Source organism: Aplysia californica, unplaced genomic scaffold, assembly GCF_000002075.1.
Source record: "Aplysia californica isolate F4 #8 unplaced genomic scaffold, AplCal3.0 scaffold00739, whole genome shotgun sequence".
Taxonomy (NCBI): domain Eukaryota; kingdom Metazoa; phylum Mollusca; class Gastropoda; order Aplysiida; family Aplysiidae; genus Aplysia; species Aplysia californica.
Window position 1 is genome coordinate 180,774 of NW_004798009.1, and position 21,969 is coordinate 202,742.

General features: G+C 40.9%; 1 protein-coding gene across 1 annotated transcript in view; it reads left to right on the top strand.

The window, feature by feature from the left end:
• LOC101863544 (G protein pathway suppressor 2) overlaps positions 1–21,969 on the top strand; it is a gene marked incomplete in the record, with an annotated part of 26,920 nt that overhangs the window by 641 nt on the left and 4,310 nt on the right. Inside the window, 8 exon segments of the mRNA XM_005108968.3 lie at positions 8,293–8,498; positions 9,002–9,105; positions 9,541–9,665; positions 11,763–11,883; positions 13,959–14,184; positions 16,205–16,453; positions 20,490–20,587; positions 21,059–21,139. Of these exon segments, the coding sequence (XP_005109025.2) occupies positions 8,405–8,498; positions 9,002–9,105; positions 9,541–9,665; positions 11,763–11,883; positions 13,959–14,184; positions 16,205–16,453; positions 20,490–20,587; positions 21,059–21,139 (1,098 nt within the window).

A 21,969-nucleotide genomic window follows, 5' to 3' on the forward strand; every position in this document is an offset into this window, starting at 1 on the left:
GCAGGCGAGTCTTGTGGCTATTCTCACCCGGTGCGCGTTCACCAAATTTTGCGTTCACCCTAAACCACAGAATTCTACACTGTGATAACAGAAAAATTGTAGAATTCTATGCCGTGAACAAACGTTCCATTACAATTGTAGCCTACTAAAAGCGTACAATTTTGTCTGTGGGCAGTGGAGAGAGAGAGAGAAAGAGAGAGGAGTAGCGCGAGAATTTCCGGGCAAAACAAAATGGCGACCCGCGTAGTTCGGCTCGATTCGAAAAGTTAAATAGCCGTAGCATCTTTGTAGACAACCAAATTTATTTACTTTTGTGTTTTAACATCATTTTTTAACTTTGTTTTGGTCAATTTGATCGTCCACACCGATAGACAGTATTCAGAAAGAGACAGAGAGAGAGAGAAGAGGGGAGGAGTTGATCTTGCGAGAACTTCCGGGCGGGTGAGAATAGCCACTTTCTTCTTAAATAACGAAATAAGCAGTTGAAACCACATGCGATTAAAAGTAGAAATGATGCAAACTATTTTTAGGTAAGGCGCCCATCTTGTTTGACGTCAGACCAGGATACCCCTCCGATCACGTGACTACATCTAAGTATAGACAACCGCATGGCACCAAAGATGGAAGTGTCTATGTATATTATGCTTAATCTACACCATTTTCTCGGAAGTTCTGATAGCTGATTTGATAGCGCGTCTGCGTTTGATGTCGAGCAATGATTTTTGGAGCGGTTCGATTCCGGTCCCGGACAGTTTTTTTTTTCTCTTTTCCTCCTCCCGACTGACCAACAGTTCCATAAATTATAGGCCTAATTTGTAGAGTTGCTTTGACTTTGAAGTTGTTGTTTATTTTTAAAAATGTATTAGTGATTAAAAATGCAGGAGGGGGGGGGGGTTGGTAGATCTAAATTTAGATATCTAGAGTCTAGATCTAGATCTAGATATTATCTAGTCCTCCTGCGTCTTTACGGCAATTTTCGTGCGGTCTTCCATCATGTCCAGGTAGGCCTAATAGATCTAGATCTAGAATCTAGATTCTAGATCTAGATCTAGATCTAGAAAATCCGAAATGTTACCGAAAACACGTCGTTCCATGTGGGTATCCCAGGAAGTGATGACATCACATTACTAAAATTAGGAGCCAATCAGAAAGATGCGTCATTTCTAAGTTTAACGGCATGTGTTGAAACCGTTATGATCGCACGCAATGAACACTCAGTTATCAGCTTGGCGGCTTGCTCATTTATCCTATCATTGTTGTCACCGCTTACAACTACAGTAACCTAACAGCCAATCAAATGTCGTTAGGGCTCAGGAAGAATAAGCCGGTTCCCACGCCCGTCTTTAATGAAACTCTTCTTGTAAAAAGGTAGAAGACTTTTAAAAAATAACACTGCACAGAGGGCTCACGCTCTCCCAGCCCTGACAATGGGGTGAAAGTTTACGACACACTTTCCCCCAGTGACACAGATACCTATGCGCCCATTGGGCCTTTGTTAGGCGCGTTCTATTTTCCGCAACAACACGACCCAATCCACCTCATAGACGGTATGTGTTTGGAGTGCTGTGCGTTTGTGCCGCTGAGATTTTACAGTTATTAATTACATCAAACCACTTTCGAGGCATCTTTTTCTTCAGATAAAAACTTATTAGAGAAATTTGGAGGTGAAACGGCTTCGTCCCCACCACCCAGAAGAGCTTAAATTTAACTAAGAACAAAGAGATGGAAGACAAAGGTGAGTCTTCTCATTTGAATGGTTCTCAAAACGCCGTGGCTCGCCGTGAGTATAGAAGAATCATCACTGTTTTGTTCTTATTGCTTGCTATTTGGTGGTAAAGAAGTGGAAGAAACCTAAGCCCCACCCAAATCTTGGTCCACCCACCGCCACTGCTCAACAGTAAAAATAATAGTTGAGAGTGCCACATTCCTGGCATTGTTCATTGATTGAATTGAATTAACGAAGGGGCTTGAATTAATTGATTGTTTTTATGGCATGGCCACCTCTATTCTCACCTGAGAATAGAGCAATTGTAGGTCTCTCACCGTGGGTGAGAGGGCGAGCCTTATTTTGCCATTCAGTATTCTTTTACTTTCCCTCCTGTCCCACACTTACACTCTCTTCACTTATTATTTGCTGCCAGTTGTCCAATTTCTAGTTAAATATTGATGCGCTGATGAACACGAATAGACTGTCATTTTCATTTCCGCCGCAAATTAATAGTTTTCAGAATATTTTATTGTTCTTAATTGAGCTAGATCTAGATCTTTATCACACATTGCCTGACCTCATAGTAATTTGCTGCTTTGGACCAATTGGGGGTGGTGGGGAGTGGGGGGGGGGGGGTGGTGGTGGTTCAAGGGAGCCTGGGTAAAAAAAAAAAGAAAGTGCCTATTTGCAACGCCGCGTTGCGATTAGCGCCAGTGCTAAATAAAACACTGTGTCGCTGTGTGTAAAATAGAAGTGGCTATTCTCACCCGGGGTGAGAATAGAAATACGATCGACCTCTCACCCCGGGTGAGACTTGCCACCGTAGGCTATTCTCACCCGGTGTGAAACAAGACCTGTTTTTCCTAATTTCGGAATACTTTCTATCGATGTGGATGATCAAATGGATAAAGGCAAAGAAAAGATTACGTTATAATAGCACAAAAGTAAGCTAATTTTATTGACTACAAAGATGCTATGGCTATTTCACTTTTCGAATCGAGCCGAACTACAGGGGTCACCATTTTGTTTTGCCCGGAAGTTCTCGCAAGATCTATGCCTCCCCTTTTCTCTCTCTCTGTCTCTTTCTGAATACTGTCTATCGGTGTGGACGATCAAATTGACCAAAACAAAGTTTAAAAATTATGTTAAAACACAAAAGTAAATTAATTTTGTCGTCTACAAAGATGCTACAGCTATTAAACTTTTCGAATCGAGCCGAACTACGCGGGTCGCCATTTTGTTTTGCCCGGAAGTTCTTGCGCTACTCCTCTCTCTCTCTCTTTCTCTCTCTCTCTCTCTCTCCACTGCCCAATGACAAAATTGTACGCTTTTATTAGGCTAACAGTAGTAATGGAACGTTTGGTCATGGCACAGAATTCTACAATTTTTCTGTTATCACAGTGTAGAATTCTGTGGTTTAGGGTGAACGCAAAATTGGTTGGCCTAGATCTAGGCTATAACGGTGAACGCACACCTGGTGAGAAGAGCCAAAAGACTCGCCTGCGCTATTCTCACCCGGAGTGAGAATAGAGGTGGCCGTGTAAAATATCAAGCTTAATCTGCACATCGTTATCGGAAGTCCTGATGGCCGAAGTGACAGCGCGTCTGCGCTTGAAGTCAAACCATTATTTTTTTAGCGTGGGTTTGATCCCGGTCCTGGACGTTGTTTTTTAAAACTTTTTTGTTGTTGTTGTTGTTGTTGTCCCCTTCTCGACTGACCAACAAATTGTTCCCATAATTATATCTTGTTGCTTTGTAGTTTTTTTAATGTAATGATGAAGCATGCACATTCTGGTTTTGTCCCTAAGAGGAGCTCTGCACAAAGTAGGCCTTAGTATAGCCTATACTTTTCCTTTTACCAATTTAGGCTTGGTTAAAGTTCAGTAGTGGCTTTCCTTGGTGTGTGAGTCGAATTTTTTAATTTCTTAATTTTAGGCTCAGGAGAAGGAAAAAAAAACACCTTTCGGGACCGGGATTCGATGCCAGGCTTGGAAGCACTGAACATTAGACTTAGAGAACGTAGACAGTAGACAGATTAGTATAAGTTCTCTAGGCCTAACTTAAAGTTTGAGTTGCACTGTCTTGTTATTGTTATCCAAGCGTCTTTCAACTTAAACTTGCTCAAACTCTAACTCAGATGATTATGATTATAAAATGAGAGATGAATAAGACGTCTACTTTTGTGCAAACAATGTCAGAAACAATTGTTAGAACTAATCTATATCTAGATTTTTCTAGATCTAGATCTACCCAATATTGATCGGAATAAGACAACGTCGTTAAAAAAAGGAGTCAAATCCTAGGAGGTTTATCAAAAAACTGAGAAAGCTTCCACAATTCAGGCAGTACTACAAATTATCATTTAGAAACGATTGCTACTACATCTAGTCTAGATTCTAAATCTAGTACTGGCGTTTCAAATAGCATGGGAGCTATTCAGAACGCGGTGTTGCAAATAGCACGGGAGCTATTCAGAACGCAGCATTGCAAATAGCACGGGAGCTATTCAGAATGTGGCGTTGCAAATAGCACGGGAGTTATTCAGAATGTGGCGTTGCAAATAGCGCTTTCCAAAAAAAAAAGGTAACTTTGCAGTGTCAGTATTGGACCCATCTCGCAATTGTGATTTTCTGAAGTTTTTTGTTGTGATATAACCGAATTTGACCATCACAATCACCGCAAATCAACCAAAATGTGAAAACCCCCTCACTGAAATCCTTTATATTCTAATGGTTTTAAAGGCGAAAAAGAGGATAAAAACCCCCCTTAAAGAACACCTTATATTCTCTTGCCTTACTCGCCATGCTCTTTGCAATTATCTAAGAAAGAACCCTTGTTGTTGTTTGAAACACTGAAACCACAATACCTCCTCTTTTTGGTCTTAGTTAGGAATCACAATACTGTTCCTACTGCGGCATACACTTATCCTCACGAAATGTGCACTGCATACTTAGCGCACACTACCTCCTTCAGCAAAACACCATGCAAATGTAAAAAATAATTACTTTTCTGGTTGTATTTGTAGAATCTTAAGATGGCTGAGAAATAATTGAAGGTGCACGACTGGCACGAATCCATGACATGACATAACCTAACCCAAGGAGCAGTGCAAGAATGACAGACTAAAAGATTTCAAACTTAAAGAGGGAAAGGACGTAAGCAAAACGCAGCAGACTCTGGGAAATGCGCATGCGCAACAATTAATATGCTAAAGGTTAGAAGTTGTGTGCGCCTGAGCATTCAAAAGGTTAGATTGCTCTTGCGCATAGTCTATGACATGACTCGCCATACAATCACCTTGCTCTTTCCCAGTGTATTAGTACGCCAAGTTTGTGAAAATATAATACAATACAGATAGCAATATCTCGCAAACGGGACATCTGCGATGGTTTTGAATATCATATTCGTTAATAACACACCCAAAAACCTACAAGAACCATAACAAAGTAGTCAACGTAAGTTGGGTCCAGTTCTACAATAATACCCAAAAATCTGGGGGTTTCAACCCGTAATTTAATATTTTACAGTTTTAGCTTTGAAGTTTTCTTGAAAACAATTGATTTGCGACAGTTTTAGTGGCTTTTTGTTATCTGCATCGAACAGTACTGCAGTTTGACCCTCGAAGCAGTGCATTTGTGTGCGGGAGTGAAAGTAAAAATTTACCGGCTATTCTCACCTGGTCTGCGCTCACCGTGATACCAGTGTGTAAACAAATGTTCCAACGCTCTTCTTGTGTTGAAAGCGCGCAATTTTGTCTGAGGGCAGTGAGCGAGAGAGAAAGAGAGGGGGGGGGGGGGAAGAGATAAATGCAGAGAGAGAGAGAAGGAGTAGGCTAGCAAGAACTTCCGGGCAAAACAAGTTGGCGACCAGCGTAGTTCGCCTCAATTCGAAAAGTGAACTAACGTAGCATTTTTGTAGATGGCCAAATTTGTTTACTTTTGTGCTATAGCATCATTTTTTTCTTTGTTTTTGTCAATTTGATCATCCACACTGATGGACAGTATTCAGAAATTAGGAAAAACAAGTCTTGTTTCACACGGGGTGAGAATAGCCAAAGCTGGCAAGTCTCACCCATACGATTCAATCGTATTTTTACTCTCCACCTGGGTGAGAGTAACCACTTCCTATTGTTATTCATTGTATTGTATTGTTATTTTTATATTATATTGTTCTTTGTATTTTTAAAAAAAAATGAGAACTTAAAAACTCAAGAGACACCATGTAGGACAGTCTAATTTGTCCTCGTTATGGTCTCCCAAGATCACTGAGAAAAATGACCTTTATAGACAGTTGATTGCTATGGACAGGATTTTAATTTCTGGTCACTTACTAGATCTCTGTTACAAGTTAAAGTAGTCTCCACCTAAGATCCTGGTGCTTGGGAGCAGGCAAAATGCGGGATCTTAGGAGAACAGGATCTTATTCGACGGACCAAGAGAAGAGTCTTCAGTGACCCATGTTTTCCCTGGTCCTGCGGAGGCCGGGTTTATGTTGCCCAATAAGCTTGTGTTGGTTTATTACCGAGACATGCGTCTCATTCAAATCACACCAAGTTGGTAGCTCTAGATGTTCTTCCAATGAAATTAGAACAAATTGACCCATTTAGACATGACGAGCTCGAAAGGATAGTCAGGAAACAAGACTTCCATTTTTCTATACAAAATCTTTCAATGAGCTTGATTTTGTATGAAATGATACTACCTGATAAAAATTTATTAAGCTCATTTGATAGTTTCGAATACCATTGTGCAGATAAAATGGACTATTGAGGGCAAAACATTCGGAAATTGACCTATATTGTCCCCTTTCGAACTCCAGATCATTCATGAAAACAAGAGTGTCTAAAAAGGTTATTTGAATGGGCGTAACTACTTGTAATGTCTTATCAGCCTATGAGAGGGGGTTATTCATGTGTTTGTAACACTTAAATAGAAAGCTATAAAAGATATAAGCGTTATTTTCATAATCGATTAACCCACTCCCACGGTATTAAAAAATGTAATAGGTTGCTGATAAGATTCGCATCTCGGCACAAGATGCAGGACAAGAGTTAAGGCCCACAACCGGTAAAAATGGTCTCCCTTCATTCTCAAATGAACTGACTTTATGACCTCTGGATGGGTTTGTGATATATGGTGAGCAAAGAGTGGTCAACCTTGATGACCAAACACATACCATTTTAACATATTATCCTATCTCAAGATCTATGCTTATCCAGTTGCTCTTCCCTTTAACCTGTCCAAAATTGATAGCTTTCCATCTCTGACCGAGTACCCCTGTCCCTTTACGCACCATTACGTTTTACGTTGTCACCACACCAATTAAGCTTTAGTCTGTGTCGCGCATTCGGGAGTAGTGACAACAGCTGCAATGATCAGGGAAGAGTTCACAGTTTGATGTGATCCTGCCTAAAGCGAACTTGTAGGCCTTACACACGTTTAGGTGGAGAGCTCAGATGCGAGTGCGATGTTTGGGGAAAACAAATGCGTTGGTCAGTTCTCATCTCGATGTGATACCTTCTGGGGCAAACATTGTATAGTTTCATCTAGTTTTACTTCGCGTCATCTCATTCACGAGAGTGACTGATCTTTGATGTGACGGGCTGTTCTTTGATCTCAGCTTTTCACTCCTGGTTGATCGGCTGTGCCCACCTGAGTTTTTGTTCCGTAAATTATGATCTGAAATGTGGGATCTTAGCCGAAAGTAGACCTTCTGAGTGAATCAGAGCGGGATCTTAAGTGTTACTTTTGTATAGTAAAAAAATTTAAAAAAAATTAAACTGCGGGATCTTAAGCGAACCGGGGTCGTAAGCGGTGGGATCTTTGGTGTAGACTACATGCAATACTATAATCTTTGTCCTTGTGTATACCATGCCGTATGCAAATGAATTCTGTAAATTAAATTGTGAACCACCAGCATCTATAAGAATCCTATTGAATCGTATAGAAAAAGAAATGATGCCAACAAACTCAAACATTTGTAGTACGGAATAGCAGTCATTGACAAAACAAAAGCACACAAGAGAAAATAAACCCGAAAAAAAATCCATGATAGGCAGTTGATGGGTACTGTAAGACAGATGCTACACTGCCTGTCATTGTCATACAGCTGCAAGGCATTTACTGAGGTCAGCAGCAGTGTGTTATTACTGGCTGTCAGGTAAATTGTGGTCAGAAAAGGAAATGATGCCAACAGACTGAAGTTTTTCCAGTTCTGTACACGAATAGCAGTCAAGGACAAAACGAAACAGCGCAAGAAAAAACAAACAAAGAAACAACAACAAAAAAGCCTGACCGTGGCAGGGGGTGGCCACTGTAAGATAGACACCACACTGACTACTATGGCTGCATTATATTTACTGAGGTCAGCAACAGTGCCTTATTGCTGGCTGTTGCATAAGGTGTAGGTATGGGCAGTGTGCTCAGTGCATTCACCATTTGCACATGTCAGCAGCATAACGAGGTCTTACCGAACATGTCATTTATCTGACACTTCTTTCAATTAAGAATATAATATCTGGCTCAAAAAGCTACACTTGTGTAACGAAATGTGCCTGATGAGTTTTTTTCTTCTTTTTTTTTCAGGTGGTATCAGTTGATAAGTTCAACTGATACAGTACCTCTACCTGCGAAGGTAGTTCTTCATTGTTGTGTGAATTTTTTATTCACTGAGCTAAAAGGGAAAAAATCTGCAGAAATGCCTGCCTTGTTGGAGAGGCCCAAGATGACTCGGGCGGTCTACGAATCCCTGAAGAGACACATCATGAGGGAGAGGGAAAAAAAGAAGCAAGGTATACATAAAATACTTATATGTGGTTGGGGTCCAACTCTAACTGTGTATAATATGTGTGGGCATTGTTTGGTTTAAAAAAGTTTCATGGCTGTCACAGATGTGAACATTGATATTAAGAACAGTGAATTTAAAGTATTTTTACAAAGTCGGTAGGTTGTAAGATTCCCCTGTCATACAGGCCACGCTCAGTACAATCCAGGATAAACTTTGGAATAATTATATAAATAAATTGCCCGTGCAAAAATATATATAGGCTCCTGTTTTTACAAAGACCATCCATCCTTCATCAATTATTATGAAGTGTACCTACTTATGTTACTGCATTATATGAAATGAATAAAATTCAAGGCCTGACAATGTTTTGGAATTTGAGTTAATTACGGCTAGATATTGAAAGTACACTCATACTCATAGTAAGCTTTTGTTTATGATTTAGGAAGGGCAGATTGTTGGTACTACTGTTTTTTAATCAAATTTGATATTTCTATCTACTTTTCACAGAACAAGAGCAAGATGCCATGATGGAACGTTTGAGGAAAGAAAGAGAGTTGAAGAAAAAGAAGGAAGAAGAGGACAGTCTCTCATTAGAAGAAACCAAGGAACAGGTTCAGTGATGATATGTTTCTTTCCCTCTGTTGTTTTTTTCTGCCTATCTTGCTTTTCCCGTGCACTGATTAATCCTGCGTTTCTTTCTACAATGTGTCTTACTTTACACTCAAGGATTTTGACATTTATATACTAAATCTTTGCCACATGACTAAGTTGTGAGATTCCTCTGCGTACACCACACTCTATTTTTGTTGCCTTTCTCTTTCAAAAAAGGTTCCGGATACCATCTTATTTTTCAACTTTTGAAGTTTTTAATAGCTGACTTCATCTTATCAACTGTGCAAGTGGTTGGAGGGTAGGTCCAACTACTATTTTTCCCCTGTATTGTTTTTGTCAGTCTGTTTTGCTTTTTACTTTCCCTAAAAGACTGTTCCTGATAGCGTGTCAATGTGCTTCTTTTTACTCAAAAACTGGATCAACTCTGTCCTCAGATAAGTCAGCTGGAAAGGAAGCTGGAGGGTCAGAAGATCTTGAAGCATCAGCTTTTCAATCAACTGAAAAAAGTTTTGAGCAATCAAGAGGACACTAGGAGGAAAGCTCAGCAGAAAGAGCAAAGGTAAAGCTTTGCTTGTGTCTGCATACCTTCCATATTGCATTCATGTGTAAATTTGGAGTCTCTTTAAAGTCTATGCATTTCTTGGTGTCCATGACTTTTAATGTTCTGTACGTTTGTGTATGGGTTCAGTTTGTTTTTATCCCAGTTTGATAAGGAGCACAGGTTTTGTTGGATCTTCTCAGTGACATCTGGTTTGCACGTACACTTCATGACTTACCTTCTTTAAGGGATTTGCGATGTTATCTAGTCCAGAATTTGGCCAGTAGATATGCTGAACAATGTTATATGGGAAGAGTTTTGTGACAAACCACGTTTTAACTCACTGGCTACCCATGCCGCATATGAAGTGGTCATAGTACTATTTCCGCTGACTACCTGTGCCCCAGCCCCTGTGGTTTTTGAGTTCAGAAGTTTTTTTTCGCGTTTTTCGCCAGCATATGTGGCTTGGGTACTGCTTTTAGAAACTACAACTACTTCTGCACTGAAAGAGCAGGAAAGGGTAGAAATGCATTCAGAATGGCATGTGCCGTTGTGCGTAGTACAATGTTTCTGTGTTTATCATAAAAAGGAGAGTTACTGGCTGTAACAAAACTGTGACAATTGGACATACTGTTGCCATTGCTGGTCCTTATTGTGTTCTCTATGGGTACATGCCACAAACAGCAGAACATAGATTCGCATTTGGTTTGTTTTCTTGGGTCCCAATTAAGGTGCAACCATGGTTCTTGCTGCAATTTCTGGACCTTTAAAAAAAAAAAAAATTAGATGAAAGAAGGAAGTCCACAATAAGTGTGCTGTTTCGTGATTTTATGTCAATTAGTTTTGCCACAGCGATCATTTGGAAAACACATTGAAATATCAGGTATGCTATTCTTAGGTAATAGGGAATGCAGTTTTCGGCATGAGGTGTTAGTGTATTTTTCTCATTCAGCAGCATACTCCCCTTAACTCTTAAGTATATGGAAGGCTATTACTCATTTGTACACGTCCAGTATTGTTATCTAACTTTTCAGCCTCACAAACTGACCTACATCTCCACTGTCAATAACCTTATTGGTTAAAATAATCACCAAACTGAGCAGGAATGAATAATCCAAGCAGTAAACTGACGGTTTGATTAAAGATAAGATGAATTTGCTGAGGTTTGGTAGATTTTTCTATGACTGGAAACAACCGAGTGATGCTGTGAGCCAGCTGAACTGGAGCGATGTATACTACGAGTTAATGTGATACCACCTATAGTGTTTAAAAATCGATGTTATTTTAAACTTGTGGAGATGTAATTTTCATAAAATTTTTGAAGCGAGATTCACCCACGAGAAATTTCGTCATTCTTAGAAACTTAAGGTGCAAGGGCAGTAACTGTTCTATAAATAGAAAAAGGCTGTTGGTTGTAGTTGCTTCCCCTATTTATTTGGAATCCTAATGGCAAATCCCTCAGCTGATGTTTTCTAGTTTGTATTGCCTTAAGCTCATTGCACCCTTCTGTTGTACTATTGGCTCACTAGTATATGCAGGATTACGGTTCAGATTGCCATGGTTCAAATCTCTGATCGGGTAATTCTGACCTGCTGTTTGGGGGAGTTTTCAAGATTACTCTCCTTGGTGGTTCTGTCCTTTCTTTCAGAGATGGATTTTGAGTTCTTAGGTCACATCTCTTAAATACGCATACAGTGTTGGAAGGGGTGTTTAACGAATACAGTGGTCAATAATTACCCCCTACTGTTATGTTATTGAGCTTATGCCTGTCTGACTAACTGTCTTCCTTTCTGTCCATCTGTCTGTGTCTCTGACTGTGTGGGTAGTTGGTGGTGTTCTGGTGTGGTTTGCTCCTTCTTTCCTATCAAACATCTCATCCTTATCTGTGCTCCTTTTTTTTTTTGTGTATGCTTCTCTCTTGCAACACCTCAAATCTTGGGCACGTATATGGCCTAATTGTGTTTCTCTTTATGTTGTTGAACTGGTTTTCTTGTTATTGTGAAATGCTTTTTCTTGTCTGAATGAAGTTATCTTATGATTAATGTGAAGCGCTCAGAGCTTATACCCGCATATGATAGAGCGCTATATAAATGTAATCTATTTTTTTATTATTATTAGTGAGATGACACTGTCCCAGCCAGCCTACCAACACCCGACCCTGGCCCCAGCCCCTCAGCCCATGATGATGCACGGCCGGCCGGCCCTATACAAGCCCACTGCTCCGCCACCACCCCTCACGGTAACCACACAATGTTCCTTCTCCCTCCTCCATGCTGGGATGGAGAAAACTGCTTTATGTCATAGTATTAATACAGTCAAACCTGCTCTAATGGCCACCCGTCCCAAGACAAATATCTATACAAATGACTACTTCCAGCTCCCCCTCACTTGCGTTTTAAAAAAGTATTTTAATAACACTTTCCAAGACATCCACCAATCTAAGAAAACCACTTTTTTCTTCAATCATGGGTGGCTGTTGTGGACAATTTAGACTGGGCTTTCTGTTATACTTTTGAAAACATATGTATAATATTGTACGTTTTATTATCTATTTTATTGTCTCTTTTATGCTCTTGTGGTCTTGAGAGATGATGTTTGCTTTGGATTCAAAGAGTCTTGGATTTGAAACCTGACGGCGACGAAAAAATTTTCTTCTCTAAAAATTTCTTCTATCACCTCCTTTCCTGTTGTCTAGTCCTGTTCTGTCATCTGCTTTCATCTCCATGTGTTGGGGCTCATATACTTTTGGAGTTTACCAGAAGGATCGATGCAAAATAATCCCAAGCTGATGAGGTATTTAATCATCAATCTGTCTGTGAAGCATTTCAATTCATGGGTGTCAATTTTTAAAATGGTCCGACCTTGCTTTCTGGCCGTGAGGGGCTTAGTTTTCCATGGCGATTCTCCAGCTCCAATTATATGAAAATACAAACAACTTACACCATTGTAGTGACGCTGATGCTTGCATCACATCAAACAATAGACAGCTCTTCAGATGACTGGATACAAGTCTATACGGACGGCTCAGCATTCAAAGGCACAACCAAAGCCAGATATGGAATACTAATACAGTACCCAGATGGAAGTTCCAATGAGATCTCTGCAGCCTGTGGAGAGAAATACAGCAACTATGATGCAGAAATGATGGCAATTGAAACAGCACTGTACCATCTCCGCACAGTTTTTGACACTCATCCTGGAAAAGCACAGAGTATTGTGATTTTCACTGACTCACTATCAGTATTACAAGCCATAAAAAATGGCCATCGTCTAAACCAAGATTTGACCCATATACTGTTTGGATCCCATCATCTGATGACATTCTGTGGCATCAACCTAGTAATGCAGTGGGTCCCCGGACACTCAGACATACCTGGAAATGACAGAGCAGACACACTTGCCAAACGGGGATCTAGACAGGAACAACCCAACATTCCAACTTCATACAACACCGCAAAACAAATCATCAAAAACAACAACAAACAAGATTGGATGAACAGATGGGCCCTGGGAAAGACAGACAGAGCAGTTTTCAAACATATGACCGCAACAAAAAGGAATGACAATATCAACCTCATACAGAGAAAGAAACAGACCACGATCTTCCGCTTACGAACAGAACATATACAGCTCAACTTCCACCTGAACAAAATAAACCCGGAACTTCCCCCAATGTGTCCCTTGTGTGACTATGCATATGAGACTGTGGATCCTCACCTGTTCCACTGCACAGCCCTAAATGACAGGAGAGCTACCCTTCTCCCTCCGAGACCTAACATTGACAACACACTCTATGGAACATTACAGCAACTGCAGCAAACCTGCACTTATCACTACATGGCATTGGACAGAAGGGCGAGTGCCCAGCTGTTGCTGGATCGATAACAACAACAACACCATTGTAATGAGGAAAAACTTAACTTTCATGGTGTACAGCTTTTGTTGTTTTGTAGTGACAGAGTAAAGAAACAGCAATCTGAAATACCCTGATTTCACCCAAAACATACGCTCTGAAGGCAGTGAGGCGGCGTACATGCCATGTATACATCTGTCCCCTTCGTTTTATGCAAGAAAAATCTAAATTATGCAAACTGAGCCCAAAAATGTGAAATTATGCGATTCTGTTTTTTTTAAAACAAAGAATGATGATAAAGGAAAATAATCAGAAATTATGCGAAAAATGATCAAACTTTGGTAAGTCATGCAGGGTGCATAAAACCACGGGGACAGATACATGTATTATTCTACCCAATGTTTATCAATTGTATTATCATCTGATTATTGTCTTATTACATGTATGTATTTCTTGTTCAGGGCATGAAGAGACAGAGGAGCCCCTCCCCTACACCGGCCTCCTCCGCCTCATCGTATCAGACGTACGGACACAGCGAGTCCAAGTACTTGCACACCTCAGAGGGAAAGTACCCCTCGCACAACGACTCCAAATTTGGCCATGCTGACCCCAAGTATCTGCCTTCCTTTGCTGGGGGCAAGCCGGGCCACCTGTACACTGCACCCCACGCACAGCCTGCTGACTTCAGTGAGTCTTTGTTCTGATATCTAGATCATCCTCATTCGCCTCGTTCACTCTGGTATTGGGTACAAGCTGCCAAGAAGGGCTCTGATATATAAATACAGTACATATTTTGACTGTTGTAAGGTACAGTTCCCCCCCCCCCTCTCTCTCTCTGTCTGTAACGATTGTTTTATATTGTAGGTCTACATTTCTTCTTCTGTAATACCTCATACCAAGTGGCATATAAGTTAGTAGCAGCAATGAATTTTCGTCTCCTTTTCTCCTTCTTTTCATACAATTGTTCACGGATAACTCAAACACATTGGGGATTGACAAATGTGTTTAACACATCCATAATTTGAGTAAACCATATAGCGGAAAATTAAAGAGGTATCAGTCTGGGAATGCCTCGAGATTTCACAATTGTGGGTACAGCTGACTTACCAATGTGTTGACATTATATCCATCCAGGTGCTATGAGGCTAAGGTGGGTGGGTAGTTTGCTCCTTTCTTCCTATCAAACTTTTTTTGTCTTTAGCTCTCCTCCTTTTTTGTGTTTATCACTCTCTTGTAACTCCTCTAATCTTGGGTACATACTTTTATATGACCTAATTGCGTTGTAAGTGCTGTAAAACTTGTACTAAAACAATATGCGGTTAACTCACTTGCGACTGGGCCCTTTCACCAGTCACGAGCGTTGAAGACTGGCGTTTTTGGGGGTATTTCAATAAATCACCACAACTCTCAGAATTACCCTATTGTAATCATTTTTTGACACAGTAAAGTAACATTCAAGCTTAATCTAATACAAAAAACTAAAGTTGTCCAAGTGTAATACTTTAATTTGTATGATTTTTAAAAAATTGGCATGAATTTGATTTTCCGAAAAATTTCCAGAGACGTGACAAGTAGAATGAAATTCCTTGCAACAACAAAAATAAAAGTTCAAAGTGTTCTGGTTTGGTTTGTATCCATGTGCGAGTGTTTGGTAAAAATATAATAGCTGGTCTATGCATTGATTCAGACCCATACACTGAATTACATGAGACAGATGTACGGCACGACGTTGTGATTTCGTTGCGCGAAAAACAACACCGGTACTAGTGCTAGATCTAGCCTTAGAACTACGACTCGGGCCATGTTCGGGTACATATCCAGGATCCTAACTATTAGACACATCATATTCTGAGACACTAGAACTAGTAAAACGCACAGAAGTATAGAAAACGGCGAAATTATGTGATTCTTGTTCATGCGACTTCTTCGACCGTTACTACGACGCGACTGTCGGATTACTATCAGCTGTATAGAAAAAAACAAAGCGCGAGTTCCGGTCTGTTCAACCCCAGTTGGGGTCACTGTCCTTCACCTTCAATAACTTAAAAACTACCGGCCCCAGAGATACGAAACGAAGTCTAAGTAGCTCAGGCTTGGCCAAACAAGGGTGCGAGGCGGGTCTCGCGATCCGTGCGTGATTTGTAGAGCGAAAAAAAAATTCCAAAGTTGGTCACGCAGGGCTTGTGAGACCCGTCGCGAGCGTCGCGGCGAGGGTCACGCAACTGTTGTGTGACCCGTCTGAAGTGAGTTAAGGGACAAGCTCTGGGAAAAAACTGCAGTCTTTGTTGTTGTAGAGACAGTATTTTTCGTCTACATTTTGATATAATTTTATTCTGATTGCTGAAAAAGACGAAGATGAAATTGACTTTTATTGACAGCGTTTGTTTCGTTGGTTTCTCTTTTTTGTTGTTGTTTTTTTGGTTTTTTTACCTTTTTCCTGATCTAGCGCTACCAACTTACAATTCGACTGTGGAAACAGAATAATAATTTTAAAATGGCCAATTTCTTTTAAAAAAATTAATTACTCTTTACATTTTTTGACTTTTTATTTAGTGATCTTAATTGTATTGAAGCATGGGTTGCTATCATATGAATGATTTATGTAATGCTTTCAACTTCTCTTTTGACTGCAGCAGAAGAAGACAGAGTCTCTATTATTCACTGATTTCACTAACATGTTAAATTTTATTTCTTTTTCTTTTGTTAGAAACGTCGGCCTACCCCCAGGCCAGCGCCAGCCATCTTTACGCCACCAACCCCTCGTTCCAACAGCAGGCTGCTGCTGCGGCTGTGGCCAGCCCTTATTCCAGCAGCCAATCGAGTGCCAGCAAGTACCCTGGGCCTGGCCAATCGGCTTTCACCTCGTACCAGGGCCACTACCCCCAGTCCCACCCGCAGAAAGCCCTGCCGGAACAGTTCCCAGCCGCCTACCCGATACAGAGGATGCAGCAGCCTGGTGAGTGTGTGTGTGTGTGTGTGTGTGGTGTGTGTGTGTGTGTTTGAGTATGTGTGTCCCCGCATATTTATAACATGCAAAAAAAAATTCTGAAATTATGCAAACTGAGCCCAAAAATGTGAAATTATGCGATTCTGCTAATTTGAAGAAAGAATGATAAAGGAAAATAATAAGTTAGGCTAAAAAAAGTTCAAATTTTGCTAAATTATGCGGAGTGCATAAAACCCCGTGGACAGGTATGTGTATGTGTGTGTGTGTGTGTGTGGGGGTGTTGTGTGTTGTGATGTTTTTATCAGTGCTGCCCATTATTGTGAAATTGGCTGAATCATGTAGAGTAACTTGACCACTTGCGGCCACGAGCGAACATTCCCCCCTAGCTAGCACTGCTTTTGCACTAAGAGATTCCCAATTTGATTTTCGAGGAGAAAAAAGCCGCAGGAAGGGCCCTGACCTGGCCGGGAATTTAAAGACTTCAAGTATAGAGTGCAGTGGGTGTTTTCTGCACAACTTCAGCGTACCACTTGACGGCCGGCAGCCTTGGGTGCGGCCGACGACGAGCCACACATGCGGTCACCTGACTTACGTGCAGCCGAATCCATGCCCGTTATGCGGCCAGGCCTTAAACAAGCTTCAAACACTTGGAAACATGACAAACAATGAAGGAAATCAATAACAAACGCATAAGGTGCAATTTGAAATATGGTAGGCCTACATTCAACTTTAATGAGATTCAACAGACTCTTGGTCAGAGCATGCAAACGAAATGGAAATCAGTGACACAGAATGCAAACGGGAATGTTCAAAATTAAAGAATGGTATATACAACTTAAATGAGATTCAATCTACTTTTGATCAGAGCATGCAAACAAAATGGAAATCAATGACAGCGTAGATCTATGCAAAAAAGTGCAAGGATGGTAGATCTAGATCTAGATTACGTCTACTCTTGATAAGAGCAGAACGGACAAGTCTCACGTCTCTGGCCTCAAGGTACGATCTCCACCGTCATGCTGAACAAGTGAATCCCCGCTCTCCTCATTAACAGTGTCTGGCCTTCCTTCCGCTTCAGCCAATGCTGGCATTTCGTTTCCAGTTCCGACCATGTTGCAGTCCTCCACCTCTTCTTCATTCATCTCACGCATAGCATATTATTCTCTTTCTACTCCAAGTCCAACGACTGGTCTTTTGTTCCCATCTCCGTCACTCTCAAGCATGTCTTGTCTTTCTGTTTCTTCTGCTTCAACCACTTGTCTTTTGTTTCCTATGCCTTCATTGTCAGCAGCAACACTGTTTCTCTTTCTCTCCGTCTGTGGTCCGACTCTTGATCCTTCATCAAGTTCAAGCGTTTCATTGTCCGTGTGTCATCTCTGTGGAGTTTCATATCCTTCCACAACCCCCACTTCAGCAAACATGGATTCCTCAGTCGAACATTCTTCTTCCATGAAATCTTCCAACTGCAGGTCATCTTCATCAAACGGTATCATTTCACTTTCATTGATATCTGCACTTGTGTCATAGTCTGAATCACTCAACCTCTTCTTGGATTTGTTTCCTTTCACTTTGGACTTCTTTTCTTTTGCTTCTTCTTATTCTCCGTCTCCTTCTCCTTGGCTAGTCTCCTCTCTTCTTACATCTTCTTTTTATTTTCTTTCTCCACTTTGCTTCTTTAGCTCCTCTCGCTGTTTTTCTCTTTCCTTTCCCGCCTTCCATTTCCCCTCTTCCATTTTGGCTCTACTCTGTCCACTTTTCTCATTTCCATCTGTGCTTTCCTTTTGATCTTTCAATCTTTGTTGATTAAAGAGTCAATGATTTCTATTCCACTGATGAGCGATGGAAGCTTTTCCAGCGATGTCTTTCTCTTGCCGCCATTACTCCTGCGTTGCAAAGTAGGAAGAATGAAGGAATCTTTCAGTCTCAGATTGACTTGGCATCTCCCCATCCCTTCACTGACTGCTTGTTACACATTGTCTAAAGCTTCTTTTGTCCCCTTCGGTTTCCCACTCATTTTAAGACTTGCTTGGGAAAACACATTTTTTGGATAGATTAGTGTTCACTTCATGCCATACTTCAGTTTTTGTTTGAATTGGCCTGTAATGTCTCTAATTAAAACCAGTAGGTCATTTAGGCAAATTAATGTGCTGTTACACTGGGATATGAAATGTCACAGAACTGATTATCCCATCTAGTCACAGTGTACTAACACTAGTAACCCGTCATAGCACTCGTCCCATAATGCCGACGCCAGGTGGGACAACAACTAGATCTAGATTGCCAGTTTTTTTAGTCTTAGGTATGACCTGGTCGGGAATTGAATCCACGATCTTCCATTCCTGAGAAAGACACCATACCACTAGGCCGCTGAGATCGGTGCCATGCTTGAAAATATCGTATTGTTTCGTTACCAGTAGATCTAGATCTAGCTTTATTAAGTGGACAAAAAGCTTTGCAAATAGCCTACCTCTATCAAGAACAAGGTCTAGATTCTATCTCAAGACCTTAGCCTTCATTTGACCAGGGCTATCTATCATTTTGGACTCTGGCCGTGGCCAGGACCTCTACTGTAAAGCCCGTCCTCGGTGCGGCCGATTTGACCGCATGTGGGCACACATGAAAAATTACCCTGCCCTGGCTGCGTCCATCGACGTTTTTCCGAAAGTTTATGTTTGAGCGATATTTATACAATGTTAGGCTTAAAAACGTACATTTTAAAACACAGAAACCACACTTAGTTGACAAAATAATGATATTTAGGTTGTGGTAAGAGCTAATGAAAAACTCATCTGAAATTTCACAAAGGGATGTTTTCGGGTTGAAAAGTTCAAACTCGCATCACGTGTGTCGGAACAGCGGGAAAGACCGGAAATGAAAGTGAACACATTGGCAGACCCAAGAGAAGCTACAGTGGTTTATTCAAACCCTTACAGCAACTGGAATGCGAGTTATGAAAACTGGCCGCACACCAGCAGTGGCCGCGAGGGGGTCAAGCTACTCTACTTTTCTTTCAACATTACAAAAATATGATTGTAGCAACCCTGATTCAGATTTTAAAATTTCATTTGCCGTTCAACTACCCCAGCCCATTTCCACTCTCCTCGTGCAAAAAGGAAGGAACAGTCATACCCTGACATGTCATAACGTCACATGCAGCTGTCTTATTTCGACACCCTTTGTGCACATAGCTCTTGCCTTTAGAAAAACATTTGTTGGGCCAAAGAGAGGAGTATGGCAAACATTGATTTGACAAGGTGTTGAAAAATTTCCTAATCTTTGCATCATCTGTAATGGCTTAGGCCACAATGAGAGAATTAAAAAATTAGGTAATAGTTTGAGATAATTTGGCTGCGGTGTGTGGCATGTAGTAATGATGCACAATCAGGGCCAAAGGCTCGTGACATGTCCAGTCTGTTTCTTTTGTTTTTGCAAGAGTCAATCTGACACTGACAGCCAATAACTAATCCCCCGTCCCCCCTTTTTCCCCTACTCGACTATGATGAATATGCAGAGACCTGCATCACACCTTTGTTTAGATTTAACCTTCTTGAACCTACAATCCCTGCCCTTGACACTCCGGGAGAAGAAGACTATTCATGGCCATGTTATGATTCATGAATTTTTAAGTCAGGTTACTAATTTTTTATCTTGTTGATTGCTAAAACATATGCTTGTAGCTGCATGTGTGTATGACTTTTATCGTGTATTGTCGCAGACTGTTCTAAACCTTCCTCTTCTTCTCGATCGCATCACATTTGAAGGCTGGTATCTGTTACTGTTATATACTTGGCCGTCCTGCTCAGTTCCTCCATTGGTCCGTATAGCTTCTCCTGTACTATTAATGTGGTTGGTCACATTTCCTGTGTCAGGGTGCTGTGGGTAGTCTGCTGCTGAAAGATGTGTTCCAAACTTTGGTCTTGTTCTCCTCCACTCTGGCATTTTGGTAATTGCACTTGTTAAAAACTGCTGTACATGAGTTATCTCTGTCTTAATTCTTGTGTTCTTAGTTGTTCTGAATTGATATGGATTTTTCTCTGTGTTCCAGGTTACCATGCCAGTCTTCAGCTGCAGCAGACGCTGGAACATGCGGGGCAGAAACAGGCGGCGGCTGCCGCTTTTGAGGACAAGTACAAGTTGGGACAGGTCAGAGAGAGACAGAGAGACACACAGAGAGAAAGAGAGACAGAGAAAGACACAAAGAGAAAGAGAGAGAGACAGAGAGACACATAGAGAGAAAGAGAGACAGAGAGAGACACAAAGAGAAAGAGAGAGACAGAGAGAGATGCAGAGAGAAAGAGAGAGAGATAGAGACTCTGAGAAAGATGGACTAAGTTGGTTTGACCCAGAAGTAACTATATAATGCCATTCTGTCCTAAATGCTAATATTAGCAAAAATTAAGTATTTGAATGACATGTGTTCTAGTCAATGATAAACAACAAACCCATTTGCCGAGAAGTTTAGCTTCATTGCACAAACCCAATTCCAAATGTGTCTGTGTTCACATGTTTCTTAAAAACCTTTAGAGCAGGTTCCACTGTATAAATATAAAAATGTTGGCCTGGTTCCTGGTCCCAAGTAATGGAACGTCTCTATGTTTGATTGTTCAATTTCAGACACAGATTCGTGGCATGGTCCCCCCTCAGCAGCCGACGCTGATATCGCAGGCGCTGCAGCTTCAGCAGCAACAGTCCAAGGTAGGGGAGACAGACTGTTTGCTACCCTAGAAGTACAAAGTTCTATCTGCTCAGTACCTAGTTTTGAGAAATTAAAAAAATTATGTGTTTCACATGTCAAGCTTTTTCGAATGCAATTCTTTGAATATCTTGATATCGACTCCGAATAATCTTACAATTCTGAGCACATAAAACATTTTGTTTTTGATCTCATGGTCTTAGTAACTCAAAATGGCAAAAAATGCCAGAACTTTGTAATTCTAAGGTAGTGTATTGTTGGCCTTGTTATTTCTCATCCGCAGGCATGCCAACTGTCCTGAATTTCACAGGACACTCCCGGATTAGGCAATCAGAAATTTGAGAGCCTTATCACATATATGTTTATCACCAAAACCAGTCCCGTTTCATGTTATTTTGTTTGTTGTTACATAATCTGATGTTTTAATGTCGAGTGTCCTTGTTTGGGTTTTTGGGATAGTACGGGTGCTCTGGTGTGGTTTGCTCCTTTCCTATCAGACATCTGTCATCCTTCTTTTTCGTGTTTGTTACTCTCTTGTAACACCTGAAATCTTTGGCACTTGTTATATGACCTTATCCGGTGGCAAGTGCTGTGAAACTTTTACAAAAACTAAAACTGATTGGGTTTTGAAAAAGTTGGCGAGCCTGCATCTGTTTTATGCAGAGTGTGGAAGTTACTGCATCATGTACAAAGAGTACTGTGAGAAATGGGAGGAAAGGAATAGGTGGATGAGAGGAAAAGGTGGAGGGAGGGACTGGGGAGAGGGTGGGGATCGATGGATAGATAGAAAGATAGCTTGACTGATAGAGAGAGAGAGAGAGAGAGAGAGAGA